The sequence below is a fragment of the Chinchilla lanigera genome, unplaced genomic scaffold (genome assembly GCF_000276665.1).
Source record: "Chinchilla lanigera isolate Chin_1 unplaced genomic scaffold, ChiLan1.0 scaffold00002, whole genome shotgun sequence".
Taxonomy (NCBI): Eukaryota; Metazoa; Chordata; class Mammalia; order Rodentia; family Chinchillidae; genus Chinchilla; species Chinchilla lanigera.
In genome coordinates this window covers 18,001,138-18,018,738 of record NW_004955403.1, presented here as the reverse complement: position 1 = coordinate 18,018,738, position 17,601 = coordinate 18,001,138, and the positions used below count along the sequence as shown (strand labels likewise).

Sequence of the window (17,601 nt, the reverse complement as noted above, 5' to 3'; positions counted from 1 at the left end):
ACAGTAGACCAATAAGACATAAACCTATAATGAATAGAGAAGCACAGCAATTGGAATAGGTAATCAGTCTCAGAACACTGGAAAGTCTGAGCCTGAACTTTACACAGTAAGCAATGCAGAGCTTGTACTGAAATTTTTTTTAACATGAAATGACATGAGCAGAACCGTATTTAGGAAGGATACTCTGGTTGGGTGTGTATTTAGGGGACTTCTGAGAATCCAAGCGATAGGCCGGGAATCCTGGGTACAATCCTGACTATAGCCAGTGTCACAGGAATGGGGAATGAGAAAGTGGGAACAGGCTGTGGAAACGGCTCTTTCAGGAGGATAACCATGAAGGTCAGAGCTCAAAAGGATATAATTTGTGGAGAGTGACTTTCATTATGTTGAAGACATATGACATGAATGTGAAAGATGTTTCTTTCACAGACCAGGGAAAGCAGAGCTGCGAAGCAGTGACTTTTAGGCTGTGTATGGGATGGCAGGAGAAGGAACAGATCCTTAAGAGCTCTGGTAGCAGTGAGGAGAAAATATAAATGTTCAAAAATGTAAGATATATGCTTCACTCATACATTGCTGGTAGCAATGTAATTACAAAACATTTACAAAAAGTAATCTGACATAGATGTTAGAAACATTAACAATTCCAAACAATCCTTCCTTATTGTTTCAGAAAATTTATGTGTCGGAAATAATACAAAAAGAAAAGAAAACACTATCCACGTATGTTTATTGTGGTGTTATTTAAAATGTTAAGAGATTTGAAAAACATCTCAATTCTTAACTAAAGAAAAAAAAACAATTTGAGTACTCACTGAGTTAAAAGTCTCACAAATTATTTAAATAGAAGAGACATTCAAATTGATGACATAAAAATTCATCTAGAAAAAAATGGTTGCTATGAAATAAATATACTCTGCTCTGCACTGCAAGCCCACTATGGGGCATCAGTAGCAGCAATGATCACTACAGCAATCTTGGGCACTTTTATTCAGTTCTTTAGGTCACTCTGTGATCTGTTTAGTAGACCAGGAAATGGAGACCCAGGGAGATGAAATAATTTATAGAATTTATGGCTCAGAAATCCAATAACTTAAAGAGTTTATATTCCAAGGCAGTTGTGTTTTTTTTTTAGAGCTTACACTTAATTACCTTGCTATCTCCCTATCATAAATAACCAGTTCTTTCAGTCAGTTGCAAAAACATTAATCAAACTGGTTTTTGACATGGCACAGATCAAACAACATATATTTTTTCCTCTGATTGGTTTTTGCCTACATGTAAACATAGCGTTTTCTGTATAATTTTTACCATCCATGTCCTATTCCGTGAAAAGTGATAATGATTAGTTTAAATGTTTGAGTGAAGCTAAATGTTCAATGAATAGAATATCTGAATATTAATTTTATTTTCTCTGGTGCCACAATTTGGAGGAATAAAAAACAGCCCTTACATCTATTATTTATAAACACAAATTGAGGCTACTTAATAAAGACTTTGGTTTTAATGGTGCACATTTATCCTTTAGGATATGATCTATGAAAATGAAAATGAGGCACCTTAATTATGTTTAGTTCTCATTCTCAGCAATATTTTCCTCTGCAGTGATGGGAGAGAAACAGACCTAATTATCAGAAACACTCAAATAATGATGTTAGAATGCCGTGAAACAAATATGCACATTGTGTCCCTTGAGAATATCTATTAGAACATCTTTGCACCAGAAAACATTTGACCAACACATTTTTATTTATATCACTTGAAAATACATATTCTGACAAGAAGAAATTACCTTCAGTTTTTCTTCAAGCTCTGTGAGCGACCCACATAATTCAGTAATAGATTCAAGAACCTCTTTGTGTTTTGCCACTATTTTCTCTGTGTATTTCTTTCCTTCTTCTAAACCTGGGAAGGAGAAATGATAAAACTACTTTTAAAGGCCAAATCCTTAGGGGGAAAAATCCAGTCATTTCCCAGTGTCTAAGTGTGGGCAGACAGTAAGCTCTTAATAAATACTTGCTGATCAAATAAATAATTAATAGAGGCATCTTTGGAAGTGGTTATAATCGCCTTACCATGTAGATTTTATGTAGCCTAAATAATGTTGCCGTAATAGTCTTAAAGCTCAATTCTAGTCACCTTCTCCTGTCCAAAACATTTAGTTATTCTTTATATTTAAAGAACTAAATTTCCCAGGTTGGTGTTGAAGGCCCTCCAGAATACAATTTCAACCTGCTGTTCACAAATGTGTTACCCTAATCTTCTGTCATATTTAGTCTCTGGCCAGACAGCAAGCAATTCTGCCCTCAAAATTCCAACAACCTGGATATCTGTATTCAGAAGAATGAAGCTAGACCGCTTTTTCTCACTACTTATAAAAAAAATCAACTTGACCGCTAGCTCTCACCAGTTATAAAAACCAACTTTAAATGGATTAGACACTTAAACATAATAAATAGAAGTGTAAAACTAATGAAATAAAGCGTAGAGAAAATACTTTGGGATGTTGGCATAGGCAAGGATTTTTTTGGATAAGACCCCAAAGGTACAGGGAACAAAAGCAAACATAGACAAATAGGATTATTTCAAACTAAAAAGCTTCTGCAGAACAAAAGAAACAATCACTAAATTGAAAGACAGTCTACAGAATGGGACAAAATACTTGCACCTCATGCATCTGATCAGGGCTAATATTCAGATCATGTGAAGAACTTAACTCAATAGCAAAATCCTCCAAATGGTCCAATTTTTAAAATGGGCAATAGACATTTCTCAAAAGAAAAGATATATGTGCACAACAGGTATATGAAAAAAGCCTCCACATCACTAATCCTCAGGGACATGGAAATCAAAGGCGCAATGAGAGTTCACGTCACTTCAGTTAGGATGGCTATTATCAAAAAAAATTTTTTAAAACAACAACAGGTGCTTACCAGGATGTGGAGAAAAGAAAACCTTACAGACTGTGGTGAGAATGCTAATTAGTAGAGCCAATATGAAAAACAGAACAGAGGCTTTTCAAAAAAAACTAAAATAAGGAAATAAGAACTACCATAGGATCCAGCAATCCCACTTCTCTATGTATAGCCAAAAGAGACAACATCAGTATGTCAAAGAAACATCTGCACTCCCATGTTTATTACAGCACTATTTACAATAGCAAAGAGATGAAAGCAACCAAAATGTTTGTCAACTGGTGAGTGGACAAAGATATGGTACATACATTCAATGTAGTACTATTTAACCATAAAAAGGATGAAACCCGGTCATTTGGGCCACCCAACTTGGATGGAACTGGAAGACAGTTCCATGGTAACTGAAATAAGCCAGGCATAGAAAAGTAAAACATCACTTACTGCACACTCATGTAAAACCTAAACATGTTGGTCTTTCAAAATAGCAGAATGCTAGTTACCAGAGTCTGGGCAGAGCATGAGGTCAAGAGGAATGGAAAAAGGCTAGTCAAAAGGTACCAGGTCATAGATAGGAGAAATAAATTCAGGTGACAAATTCTAGTGCATAGTAGGGTGACTACACAGAGTAATGTACTGGTGCTTCAAGAAAACTAAAAGAAAGGATATTAAATATTTTCACCATAGAAATGCTAAATATTGGAGTAGCTATGCTTAGCCTAATTTGAACATGATAAAATTTCACATGGATTGAAACATCACATGGTGCTCTGTAAATATGTACAATTTTACCTATCAGTGGAACAATAAAAATAAATTTTAAAAAGTAAAACTTGTCACAGCTAAGTATTCTCTCTTAGATTGGAAATACCCTCCATACGTCCTAGTCTTGCTGTCAAATGCTACCTCCTTTTAAAGACCTACCTCAAATGTCAACATATCTGTGGAAACTGGAATTTATCTATCCCTACTGGGATAACAAGAAAAACAGCTGCTATATACTGAGTGCTTAGTACTCGCCTATGGCTAAACAATTTCTACACATTATTTGATGTGATCCTTGGGTAAGTTATATCCCATTTTTTATAAATGAAGACCCTGAAGCTCAAAAGAACCTCTTCAGTTGACCCAAATAGTATTGGAGGAACAGAGATTTGAACCCAGGACTACCTAACTCCACAACCTAGGCAATCAAACATTACAAATTGCTATAGGGTGAATTCTCCCCCAACCCCAAAAACATTTGTTGAAGTCCCAATCTCTAATACCTCAGAATTCAACTGTATTTGGAAATAAATTCATTAAAGAAGTGATAAGTTAAAATGGGGTCATTAAAGCAGGACTCTAATCCAACACGATCGGATTCTTCTAAGAAGAAGGAAACGCATGCAGGGTTGTTTGGATTTTTTTCCTGAAAGAGCTTATAAGCAGTAGTGAACACAGACAGATGTTTATACCATGGTGTACGGGGTACAGTAATAGAAGTAAACATCCACATACTATGGTTGCAGAGTGCCTCCAACAGTTTTCAGAGTATTTATACCGTAACCACAGCAATAAGGAAGCCTGAGTTCAATCCCTAGTACCATAAATAAATAAATAAATAAATAAATAAATAAATAAATAAATAATTTCCAAAGGAAAGTACTAAATATAAATTGAAAAATTAATGAAAACTAATGACAGGGCTCCTTCTTGCTGTAGTTACCAACCTAGGTAAGCACTCTACCACTGAGCTATGTCCCCAGCCCCGGAAAGTCATAATTTGTTCTCAATTTAATGTTATTGCAGTACATATTATTCTGCAATAATTTTATGGCTATCTAAGGGTGGTGCTTCATATTATAAATCAAAATATCTCTCTGGCAGCAGCTGTGCACACCAAACATAGCACTGTGTGTCACCAGTGACTGTATTGTTTCTAGGCTGCATTTGCCTGGTCACTGGAAATTACTCTTCGTCTCATAGGAATGACTTTAAAGAATTCACGGAAGCTATTTTTTAGAGCCCTTAAGGGTTGGCTTTATCCGGGGACTTTGTAAGCAAAGCCCCCTTTTAGGAAGAACTCCTCGGGCTGAGTACAATTTATTATCTTTCCTAACCATGGAGAAGAGGAACGAAGTCATGAGGTGATGATTAGAGCCTTCTCACTTATGCATGAGTGAGAGGAAGATGAGGCAGAATTTTCCAGCTACTTCTCAGATCTGCGAGCCCAAACCCTCAGAGATATGAGAGGACCGTGGACTTCAGCCTTAACTTCGTGCCTAACGTATTACTGCAGCTTGTGTGTTGTGTAAGGAATGACTCTAGTGCAAATTTACACCTTTTTGTCTATAGAAGCTGAGCATTGTTCTAGTTTTATTGTCCTAGAGATAAACAAGAGAAATGGAGAATAGCAAATAGAGAAGGAGCGCTAAGTCAGGTAGTTCAAAACCGGAGGGCTTCATCTCTTGCTGTCAGAGGTTCCTCCTGTTCACTTTTGCAGGATGTGGGCTCCTACCACGAGCCTTTTCTCTGGATAGGTCGGTGTAGTGAAGGCCCCAAAGCTTGCTGCGCTGTGCTTTCTGGTGGATTAGGTTCAGTATAGATTTGAACAAGGGCAAGTCACCGCATATCTTAACACGAATCTCACCATATAAGCGCCGAGCCAGGTCAGTGACCTCCTGAATCCTTTCTTCTTGCTGAGGCACTGAGGGTGCAATAAACTTATTGAACTGCTGGTGGAGAATTTCCACAGCTTCCTTTGTTTTACACTCCAGGGAATATTTTCCAACTCGCACAATGGTAGCACTTGCATCTTCATACCAAAAGTAACACTAAATTAAGATAGGATAAAGCACAGATTAAAGAGCTACCATCTTTCTCAGGAGCTTAATTTCAGCCAGCAAAGCACAACGTTTTAAATTTTTTAATTTCTCTAACTTCATGTTTATGTGGGCTTTAACTTTATAAGTCATTTTAAAGAAAATTTCAAAACGTCAGCATATAATTTTTAAACATTAAAAGCAGAAGTATGGAAATATGTATAAAAAAGTGAGAAAATAAAATTTCTAATTTTAGAAAATATCTTTGATTCTCCTGCCTTCTTAGGTTTTCACCAAAAAGAATAACTCCTAAGAGGAATAAAAATATGCAGCATTAAAAACATTTGATACTAAAAAGAATTCAAACATAAGTCAAACGCAAAGCTAAAACATTCAAAATCCAGCATGATGGACTGATCCCATGAGCAATTCAGGATAAAATACTGCCTGATGGATACTCTAATAAATAAATTCTCTTTTAAGAATGAGACTTAGATTATGGATGAAGGAAATATCGTCCAAAGAATAGCATTTTTACCGTTTAAAAATAGAAGACAGTCATATTTTTAAACTACAGTGGAGAATTGAAACAGTTTCTCACTAAAAATAAATGACTGTGATGAAAGAAGTGTGTGACCAGGCTAGAAGCACTTATGCTGGTAAGAAATAGCCACACATGACTCTGCTAGGAACTGGTTTTAAATAAATGCCAGAGAACTGCAGCAAACATATACATCAGATAGAGGAGAATAACCATCTTGCTCCACCTTAATGTGGTGTTAAATCTAGGAACTCCATTGTATTAGCGGTAAAGAAAGACACTTTATTTCTCAGAATAATGGCAACAAAAAAAAAAACACTTAAGAACTTCAAATATAAAATTTCTTTCACAGGAAGTGTGAAATAATAACTTTGGACTGTCAAATTTCATATGTTATAAGTAGACCACTATTTATCCTCTCAAAAACATCAAAAATACACCAACACCAAATTTTGTACTTTCAAAAATTCCCAGGATCACTTTTTTTTCTGAATATTTTCAAATTCTGGGAAATAAATAAGTCATCATGAGTATTTTAACAGCTATTCAGTGATGAATATCATGATTTTTAAACATTTTGAGCTGATGAAGTTATGAAGAAATGGGGGGGCTGGGGATTTAGCTCAGCGGCAAAGCGCTTGCCTGGCAAGCGCAACGTCGTGAGTTTGGTTCCTGGTACCGGAAAAAAAACCAAAAAAAAAAAAAACCAAAACAAGAAATGGGAACTTTCATGCATTGTGGGTAAGAGTAATTTAGTAGACGTTTTCTGAAGAGCAAATGGACAATACAATTTTTTAAAAACCTTACAATGAATATTCCTTTTAGCCCAACAATTCTACTTTAGGAAATTATCCTAAGGAAATAATTATGAAAAGGAGTATGATTCTGGAATTTAATGACAATAATAGTGAGTGCAGTATTGTTTCAAAGTAGCAAAATAATTTTTAAAACAGTATTATAGCAAGAATATCTCTACATCATAAAGAAAATACCTCTTCTATTAATTCCTGGAGATGTTCAGTCAGATCCAAATTTGTCTTGTAGTCTGTGACAACTTTGTCGAAGTCATCCACATGTTTTTGCAAATCTTTCATAGCTTCCAAAATGATAATAACTTTATTACTTGGATAATTTAAGAAAGAATCAGAAGTTTTACTATGAAGTTTTTCCATTCTTCTTCTCAAAGCCTATGCAAAAAAATTTTTAAATAATATTCAATTTTTATTTATGATGTCAGTGATAGAAAACACCTTTGAAAAATTGTTGTAGCTTCCATAATTATGTTTTTTTAAAAACCACAGTAGAATGAGTAGAATTTCTTTCAGACATTTTATTCAGTATTGGCAAGAATATAGAAAACTTGCTATTACAGATAATGAGAAGAATAGCATGATTTTTAGAACAAGACGATGATCACAAAAGCAAAGTCAAATGTTTAGTTCTAAGCTCACTGTCTCCTACAAAGGGCATTCAAGTAATTGAATCCATACATGTGATCACCAAAAGCGTATGCGAGGAAGCTGTGGAGGAAACTGCTGACTTAGGCAGGTACATGGAAAGACAGAGAAGGGTAAGAAAGTGCCTGTCTGTCACACGCATGTGCATGGATGTGTTGGGAGGAAGAATAGAGGCACATAGGCTCGGTAGGTTTGGCAGAAACCATCCTGGGGCTGCTTCCAGAGACAAACCTCCCAGTGGATCAGTGGAAACTAAGTTACAGCTAGCTAGAGGAAAGAAGCTCTAGTGCTCCATTGCAGAGTAGTGTGACGACAGATAATGTACTGCCTGTTTCAGAAATCTAGAGGAAAGAATTTTGAATGCTTCCACCATAGGTAAATGATACATGCCTGAAAAGATAGGTATGTTTCGTCTGTTTAAACATGACACAATGTCTGCGTGTATGGCAACAACACACAATGCCTCCAAAATACATATAATTTTTATGTTTATATGTGTTAAAGTAACTTTACATTTAAAAAACTAAGAAAATAAACCAAAACCTAGCACTTATAACTAGTAGTTTAAAATAGTAAAAGAAGCACTTGACTTCAGATCAGAGAAACTGTTTTCCCACTATTGTTAGAAAAGGGGAAGAGAATAAAGGTGAGGGAAGGGGCAGTGGAAGGGAAGGTAATGGTGGGATGAATATGACTAAAATACGCTATATGCACCAGATGTGGTGGTGCATGTCTATAACCCCAGAACTCGGGAGGCTGAGGCAGAGAATTGCCGTGAGTTCGAGGTCAGCCTGGATACAAAGTGAGTTCAAAGCCAGCCTGAGCTAAACAGCAAGACCTTGTCTCAAAAAAAATTTTTTTTTTTGATTGCCCAAAATTCCGTTTTTGAACCCAATATTTTATAAAGTTATTAAGCACTAGTAATTATATATTTATAAAAAGAAATTGTACTCCAGATGGAATGATATTATAGATTATTGTGTGAAATTGTTACTATAAGTTAGTCCATTTAAAATCAGCATCATTTTGTTGAATGACAAGCAAATAACCAAAAATTTTTGGACTGCAGGGAATAAAGTCATTATTTCTGAAACAGAAAAGAGAAGTAAATTTATTATTTTTCCACAAGGGACCCAATTGTTATAAAACTGGATGCCCTTTCAATCCTAATGCTATAAAAAATAGCATCTAGAATTAAGTGCAAAATGATTTTGCACTAATTATAGGAGTACAGGTACCCATACATTTACATGCACACACACAACACTTTCCCCTTACCTGCATTTTTTCATCATACATATCAACTTGTTGGATGTGATATTTAAGAGCCTTCAGATTTCGAGCTTTTTCATTTTTCTTAGTATAATTAAACTTCAAATTGTTGAATTTCTTTTTGATATCTTTGAATGACTCTTTGAGCTGTAGTGCATTATAAAGAAATATAACTTTCTTAAAATTATAAAATTAATATTCATTTGTACTACGCCCCTTCAAAATATCCATAATGTTCAAAATGTATTTAGAGGATTTTTAACAGAGAGCAAATCTAATGGGACACAGAATATGAATTTAAATATACCTCCAATATAAGTAATTACAAATTGTTTTTAATATCTTTTGATTTATAAATTAGAAATATAGTTATAAAACATCCCTTTGGCCCCCAAGCAAGCAAGCTTCTAATATATTGTATATAAATTTGCAACAGCTCTAGTTTTTTTAAAAATCTGGGGTCATTTTCCTTATTCATTTCATTTTCTATGTGCTAATAATATCTGCCCCAGATCCACCTTCTGATGTCTCTGATAGACATCACGTGTAAATGTATTAGGACTCCAAGGAGCTGCTCATGTGGAAGACGTCAATGAAGTGTTGAAACGCATTTTTCACACTGGTGAAAATCCACTACAACGTTAACGGGATGGAAGGGAAGACCCAATATGATGCTTAGTGAAAAAAGAAGTTTACATGCTCTGCTAAAAATTACTTTTTATGAGCAAATTTAATATGAGTTTTATTTTTTATGCATAGGTCGTTAACTTCAGAGGTACTTTAAAAAGTGAGAGTAGTGGCCTATGATGGCAATGCTAATTTGTGTATTAACACAGTATATGTCTATACTTTGAGAATATAATATAAATTAAAAGTCTTATGAACAGCTTGACTTTACTAGTGTGCCGCAATTTCAAGCAGTTGGGTTCCACTCAGTACACCCCTTTCTGTCCTTTTCCTGTATTGAAAATGATAAGCATATTGACAGGCAACTCTATGAATTAATAGCAAAAAGAAGCACAAAGAAGACACGAACCTCGGATTATACGGAGGCATTTAACAAGAGTGAACAGTGTCATGGTTAATAAATTGCAGCTATGATAAGAAAAGTAGAAAAACATTAAACTTTTCAATGTAGCAAACAAATTATGAGCAGGAATAAAACCCATGTTTATGTTAGAAATTTATATTCATGATGTAGAAAAATGTATCTACCCTAGAAAAAGCATGATTTCTCAAAATCCTTATTGCATAATGTCATTGATATTATTTACTAATATTTCATAATTACAAAAACAAAGCCTGGACCATATCTTTAACACTTCCTAGAAACAATCACCTATAATGTTCTAGCACAGAAATTACACTCATGTGCTTTTTTTCATCTGACATACTTACACTAAATCAGCTTTGTATATTTTACATAGTAAATGAAATTTTTGAACATTAGTTTTAGTGACACACTAAACCAAGAGCAGAGATCACACAAACCAATTTAATGAATAATATCTACAAGGAGTGGAAATAGCTATATATTAAAATTTTCTGTATTAGAACTTGGGCAAATATTTAAACGTAATATATTTAATTACTATATTTGTGAAATAACTACATAGGTATATGTTATACATTCAGTGTTTTCATGTGTATGTGTTTGATTTTAGCAGAAAAGTCTAAATTAAGTCAATGTTATGAGGATGAGCTATAAAAGAACTATATCCTGAGTTACTCACATGAAATTTAAGCAGGAGCTTCCCCCACTCAACAGTTTCAATCTGTAACTATAAATGTGGTAAGTGCCACACCAGAGCAAATCAGAAATTCTTGTTTAATAAAACCCATCCTCATTCATAAGTTACTATTTAAATAATAGGGTTTTGGTTTGGGATGATAAAACAGTTCCGCAGATGGATAAAGGTGACAATTGCACACAATATGAATGTACTAAATATCACTGGGTTGCACACACAAAACGGTTAAAATGATAAATTCTATGTGCATTCTAGCTTAACTAAAAATGTGAAAATGAAATAAGAAGAAAACTACTGTATATCCATTGCTAATATTTATACATTGGAAAGTAAAATTTTCAACCTTATTTTTATTTGCTGAAACATGACATATACTATAAACTTAAGTCTACAGCAAGGAAGAGGGGCTGTGACATCAGCCTGATAACCCTCAGATTCTATCTGCTTGTTTAAGTGGGAAAGATTAGCTTCTACGGGAACATTATATGAGGAAAGAAGAAAGACTAAGCCTTACCACTTTAATTCTAAATCATAAGATTTCAAGTCGACTGGGGATTAAGAAATTTAAGACTGATAACTGATGAGTGTGATTTTATTTTTATTTGCTTCAGAATGTGTGCACGTCTGCTGCAGATGATTTATAAGGCCGAAGAATGTTCATGACGCTATGGGTATGTGAAATGGGATCAGCATCCTTCTGACACATGAGCTCCCTCACAAAGTTGCTGGCACTTTTCTTTCAGTCCCACTGAAAATCCATTCAAAACCTCAATCCTTGCACCTTCCCCAACTCAATCTCTCTGTTTGCAGGTACAAGTGGAAGGCGGTAGGCATTAACTACCTCCAGTGACTAAAAAAATCTAGCCATATCTAATTTTTCTTACCTGCATATTGCAATATGAAAACTAAACTTCCCGTCTAATCCCCACATAACTTGGGGTCATATTTTTGAAGGAACGGAGCGCCGTGGCAGCTTGGCTGGGGTATCATTGTTCATGCAGCTGTTTCTAACTTTAGTTAGCTTGTCAACAATGGGGCACGGTGAAGACTAATGCAACTGCTCAGCTTGAGCACACAGCAGGAAAAATATTTGAAGCTTGGGGCAAGACAGACTTTATCCCACTAGAAATCTTTGAATGTTGTCTTAATTCATATTAACAGAATTTCTGAAAGTCTTATGAAAATTGAGGGCTTTTTCTCAGCAAATAATTTGATATTCTCATCTTTCCACTTGCTTAATTCCCCCATATCTGTCACGGAATAAACACGCTAAACTAACACAGCTGTAATTAGATAAAAGTTTTAAAACAGTAGCTTTTTGCAACTAGGAGAATGACAGTCTACCAAATTTCCTAGCGAGCCATAAGACCCCTCTCTCCGGGTTAGGAATAAAGAAACTTCTTTGAGAAGAAGCAGCCGGGAAAGAGGCTCATGACAGGTGGCGCTTAGCTTGCTATTCTTAGTCTTGACTAAGGTGGTGGTGGACGCAGCTTTGGCTCAAGCATGTATTATTTGCAAGTGCATTGCTGGCAACGCCAATTGGTGTGAAAGATGCGGGACATTTTCAAAATGAGAAAATGCATTCAAAAAGAAAAGCTTTCATTAGAACTATGGCCAAATTTGGGCCAGGAGGAAACATACAGAATTAATAGTCAATTTCATTTCTCTTAATGTCCACCTCATGAGCATCATTTCTTGCCCACCATTTGCTTATTCCAGAAAATAAGCTTTCTAATGCTCATTTCAATAACATAAGGCTGTAATGTTACCATACCCTGGGGATGCTTGCATTTGAAGCGAAGACAGCAAGTGATCCAAAATTTAACCCAAATGATCTGATGAAACTATTCGTGAAGCATTTGAGTTGGAGAGATTTCAGGACAAAATTCCCCTGTCTTCCTTCCATTTGGCAACCATGCCATGTCTCGCTGAGTTTAAGGCCAATCTTGTAGCCACAGAAAGTGGGGCAACTTAGAAAGAGAAGACTGTTGCTCCGTTTCAAATTGTAGATGGCAGCAGGTCTCAATAATAAATATTTTATCTCAGTTAATGCTTAAAATTTTTTATATTTTGACCAATTTTGCATGCTTTATCTGGTAATCTGAGCAACTGACTTGAAGACAACAATATGCAATGGAATTACCATTGGTGAACTCCTACCATCTTGTCTAGTGAAACTCTGTATTATCTCTAATGTTTTATTGAAGAATTATTTTTTATTCTCTTTAATGGTTCAAACAATTTTCCATTCTTACATCTGATAATTGAGCAATGTAGTTGAAGACAACACTATGTAATATAGCAACCACTGTTAATTCCTATCATTTTGTTTCGAAACCCTGTATCACTTTTAATGTTCTTGCTTTGTTTTGTTTATGTCTGCGATGTTGGTATGTTGTTATTGCTCTTTTCTTTTTACTACTCTCTTTAAAATAAAAAATAAAAATAAAAGAATATTTTATCTATTCTGCATGTTCTGTTTCTTCTCGATATATTTATTAGCCTTTGTTTTATTTTCCAATATATTTAGTAACTGTTGTTTTATTTTCTAGAGATGGCAAGTATAATGTTAAACTTCAGCTGCCTCTATTTTTCTAGTAAATTCCAGTGTGATTTCACAGATGTAAAATGCTAAATTGTAAAATTCTAACTGTATGTGATAGATGTTTTCAGAACAACTTGTAATCTTTCCTATCCATTTACATGTCACATCCACATGAGGTCTGATTAATGAATCGCTATGCCTGTGAAGCCCCATGGCTTTTAATTTTTCCTAGACTTTGTTTCTCAGGGATATTTCTACTCTTCCCACCTAGCACACAGTAATCATATTAAAGGTATTTGCTGAACTGAAGATAATATCTTCTTTTTAAAATAACAGATTTAGGATATAAATCTGGAAAATAGTTACTATCTATATGGCACCATTGTGCTGCCCAATGAATGGTCTGCTTTCTATACAAACTTTTCCTACATAATTTTCTGCCAGCCAGTGGCTGTTTATGGGTATTTCTTTTCAGTGGCAAAGTGCCAAGCAATGTCAGTATTCTTTTTTAAAATATAATTAATTGTGTGTATAGTGGTACTATTTCTCTACTCTAATTTACTGCTTCTTTTCTTTTCTTTTCTTTTCTTTTCTTTTCTTTTCTTTTCTTTTCTTTTCGTCTTTTTGAGATAGTGTCTCACTATGCAGTTCAAGCTGGCCTTGAACTCACTTTGTAGCCCAGGCTGGCCTGGAACTCACGGTGATCCTCCTGCCTCAGCCTCCCGAGTGCTGAGATTACAGGCATGTATCATGTGTCACCACACCTGGCCTTCTAATTTACTGCTTCTAATCTAGTTTGTAAGTCTGGAAAAAAAGATGTTGGATTTATCCAAAGACAAAAAATAAAAAATAAAATAAAAGTACTTTTTTGTTAGGTCTCAAGAAAATAAAATATGCTCAATATTAACATTATATTTCTAAATGTAGATCTGTAAAGAATGAGAAACAAATGATGTCCCTTTGCATATAATACAGCAGACAATATGTCTAGAATGTTATATAAGATGCTTTGTACCTTAACTTATTCATATAACAAGACAAGAAAATTTATAGTGATAATCAACATTTATGCATGTAAATGTATCTCTGTGTGAAATAAGTAAAGTAACCTAGTTGTTTGACAGGTATATTTTCTAGTAGGTAAGTAAAAATTGAAGTTTTACAATTTCCTATGTCTTGCTATAAAATATAAACAATTTTCTTTTACCCAAAGATAATCAAGGTGTGACATCATTGTTCTTTTTCTATAAGGAATATCACATATCACATTCTAAAAATCACATTTAGACCCTCTTGCCTTGCAATACTAAGATCTCTTGTAAGGATTTTCAGTGGAATTAAGATCATATAAGTTAGCTACAGCACAGTCAAGAAAGAAATTTTTGTTGAAATGACCAAACAAATTGTGCTATTGTATCAGGTCATATAAACATCTTAAGACAGAACTATTAGAACAAAAAATAGAAAAAGGATACACTGAACATTAGACCATGCAGTGATTGCATGGGATCACATTATGTGAATGGTGAATTCTGAATTTAGCAAATGATGAGTGTGTTTGGTACCCAACAAATGCATCTCTAGCCCAAAGTTGACCACCTGAAATAGTATAAACAAAAACTCTAGCATACCGTGAAAGTGAAAGACATGTACCTCAGTATGCTCATCTGAAAATGAAGACATGGAACTAAACATTCTCCATTTACTCCGTCGGAACTGAGTTTCAAAGACTTTAAGCACGTTAAAAGTAAAACAAAGTGTTTTAGGATGAATTTTAAAAATCAAATGCTATATGTGGTCTAGTTCACTGGCAAGATATTTTATTTTAATATTTCTATAAGAAAAAAATTATGTAACATATTACGGTTCACCTTACATGATGTGCTAAGTACCTGACTCTAAAAACTAATAGTGATAATAATAGTAATGATATCTGGGTATTATTACCATTGTGGAAACTGACTCACCATGGAAACTCACCATCTGTTTGTGTTCTGATATTCACAATATAAATGAGAACACACCTATCCTTATTTATTAATGGACACTGAAAATAAGTCATGGTGTGGATGCTTCACTGACATGCCTCGTATGTCTTTACAAAAATAAAAAGAAAGGAAGAAAGGATCGAAGGTTTTTGGAGGTCTTTTAAACTTACATCAGAGGTTTGTTAAACATGAAGTAGAGGCAGATGGGAAGTCTGCCTCTCTTAATATTTAAGAGTGTATTAAAGTGATATCTGATTCCCAAATCAAACCCCCATGTATCTGGTTGCTCATTCCTGATGTGGTACAGACAATCCTGGGGTGTCCCTACTATGACTGGAAGTGTCATCTGTCATCCTGCTGGCTAGTTCCAAGTGCAAGCTCATCACGAGGCAGTCCCCATAAATAGACCTCCTGCTGGAAGGGCCAGAACAGGGAGACCCAGCTCCAGAAATGCTACAGCTCTTCAGGGAGACAGAAACTGAGCCAGAGGAGGCTGGGAATACCCTCAGCCTGCTCTGATTGTGTTCTCAGTAAATACACAGCGGGGCCATCACTGCAAGGAGGGAGGATTGTACAAGACAGAGACAAAAAGGAGGAGGAAGAGGGGAAGAAGAAAGAGGAATATAGGACAAGGAGAAGGAGAGAGACAGGGCATGGAAGAGGGAAGAAAGGGGAAGACTTTGGGGAAATATTAAAAAGTTGTTCCCATGGCCACAAATCCAAATTTCATAGCGTTGGGGAGCCTAGGAAGCTATGTTTTCTTTAGCAAGGGCTGATAGGACTGTAAACTACAGGACAGGCACTAGAACAGGACATTGTACTACGCAGAGGGCAGACTACATTGCAGGTTCAACCTGAGATGAGTTGACAGGGCTCTGGCCCAGAGTGACTGCCTAGAACACAAACCATAAGCAGATGACTGTTTTATCGCATATTCCTAAAGTAATGATAAATGGTTAGATGCTGCTTCCCACTTCCCTTCTGTGAAAGAGGAGCTCAGTGGTTACTTCTGCTCTTTCTCGCTGGCTTTCCTTCTGGCCACACCTGCCAGTAATTTGCGAAAGTGTGGCCTGCAGGGGGAGCACAGGAGAGCACGGCCACCACTGGAGTGATCGCTCCTCCTTCAGTCTTTGCTTCAGTGTTGCTTGCTGATATTTGACACTTGTGGAGCCCAGATTATGCAGACTGGACATAAACTGAAAGTTCAGGAAGGTTGACTTCTTTTCTCCTCCCCTCTGCCTAGTGGACTGATGGCCTAATGGACTTAGAAATATTATGCTCTACGGGGAGATAAACCTGGAATTTATGGGTAGCCTGTGTTCTGCTATCGATTCCCAGCAAAGAGTGGGGGGCCCGGCCTACAAATACAAAGCTTAACTGGGGGTGGGGTGACTGTAAGTGTCTAGGGATGGGGGTTGGTCACAGCTGATGGGGAGGAGGGGGAATTGTGCCTCTGGCGGTCGCAGGGACGTGGAGAGCCACTTTTATCTGCTATTTCTTTTTTGCTAAGCGTTGTTTTGCCGGAAAAGCCACTCAGTTCGAAACCAACCACTTGACTCCGATGACAGTACTTGGGAGCATCTGGAGCAAAGTATCTGATCTCCTGGCCTTAGCACCTTCTTCACCCTGAGTCAACAGCACGTAAATAGAATCTCCGCAGGCTGAGCCGGCCACCACAGCGCAGCGCCACCCTTGCCTCTGCCCCCTAAAGATGCTGGACCCACTCAAGCAAATGACACCTGTGCGGTTTCAATGGGGAAAACAAGCAAAAATCAAACCAACAAAAGCAACCACATAAAAGCCTGTAACTTGGCATTCTAGGTTTTTCTATGGAGTGACAATATACTGACTTCAAGGCATTTGTGAGGGTGGAGTTTATTCAAACTTTCAGAAGACTGAGGCTACTGTTCAGAAAATTAAGGGACAAAGATGGAAAGAAAAGTACCTGAGTGTGTGTGTGTGTGTGTGTGTGTTGGTGTTGGTGTGTGCAAATGTGCATATGTATGGACCCTGACGCATATGTTTTGGGTTCAAAGCAGCTTTGGGCAGGGGCCCTGTCCTGACGGGTCTACCTCATTTATCTCATGTCCTGTAGCACAGAACTGCAGGCTGCAGGACCAGGCTTGCTCACGCGCCTTGGCCCTCGAACACCAGTTCACGTGGTCCTCCTCAAGGGCCTCCAGCTGCTGCTGCAAGATCTTCACGGAAACATTAGAGCAATGCTAAAAATGAAAGATGTGCGAAAGTGACAAAAGGAATGAATGAAACTGCAGAGAGACAAATACACTATTTAGCTGCACTATGAACTTCAGAAATGACATTTTAAAAGAA

At 36.3% G+C, this 17,601-nt stretch overlaps 1 protein-coding gene and 1 long non-coding RNA gene across 2 annotated transcripts in view; one reads left to right on the top strand and one right to left on the bottom strand.

Moving 5' to 3' along the window:
• The window catches only part of LOC106148159, a 29,402-nt gene extending 12,066 nt beyond the window's left edge, over window positions 1-17,336 (top strand). The window contains exons 2-3 of the long non-coding RNA XR_001233340.1: window positions 11,349-11,408; window positions 16,781-17,336. This is a non-coding gene — a long non-coding RNA (uncharacterized LOC106148159). The remainder of the gene's footprint in view (window positions 1-11,348; window positions 11,409-16,780) is intronic.
• The window catches only part of Ccdc141 (coiled-coil domain containing 141), a 182,604-nt gene that overhangs the window by 13,984 nt on the left and 151,019 nt on the right, over window positions 1-17,601 (bottom strand). Inside the window, exons 17-21 of the mRNA XM_013512594.1 lie at window positions 17,343-17,492; window positions 8,993-9,133; window positions 7,250-7,444; window positions 5,545-5,728; window positions 1,793-1,905 (exon numbers count right to left, since the gene is read on the bottom strand). Coding sequence (XP_013368048.1) covers window positions 1,793-1,905; window positions 5,545-5,728; window positions 7,250-7,444; window positions 8,993-9,133; window positions 17,343-17,492 — 783 coding nt within the window. The remainder of the gene's footprint in view (window positions 1-1,792; window positions 1,906-5,544; window positions 5,729-7,249; window positions 7,445-8,992; window positions 9,134-17,342; window positions 17,493-17,601) is intronic.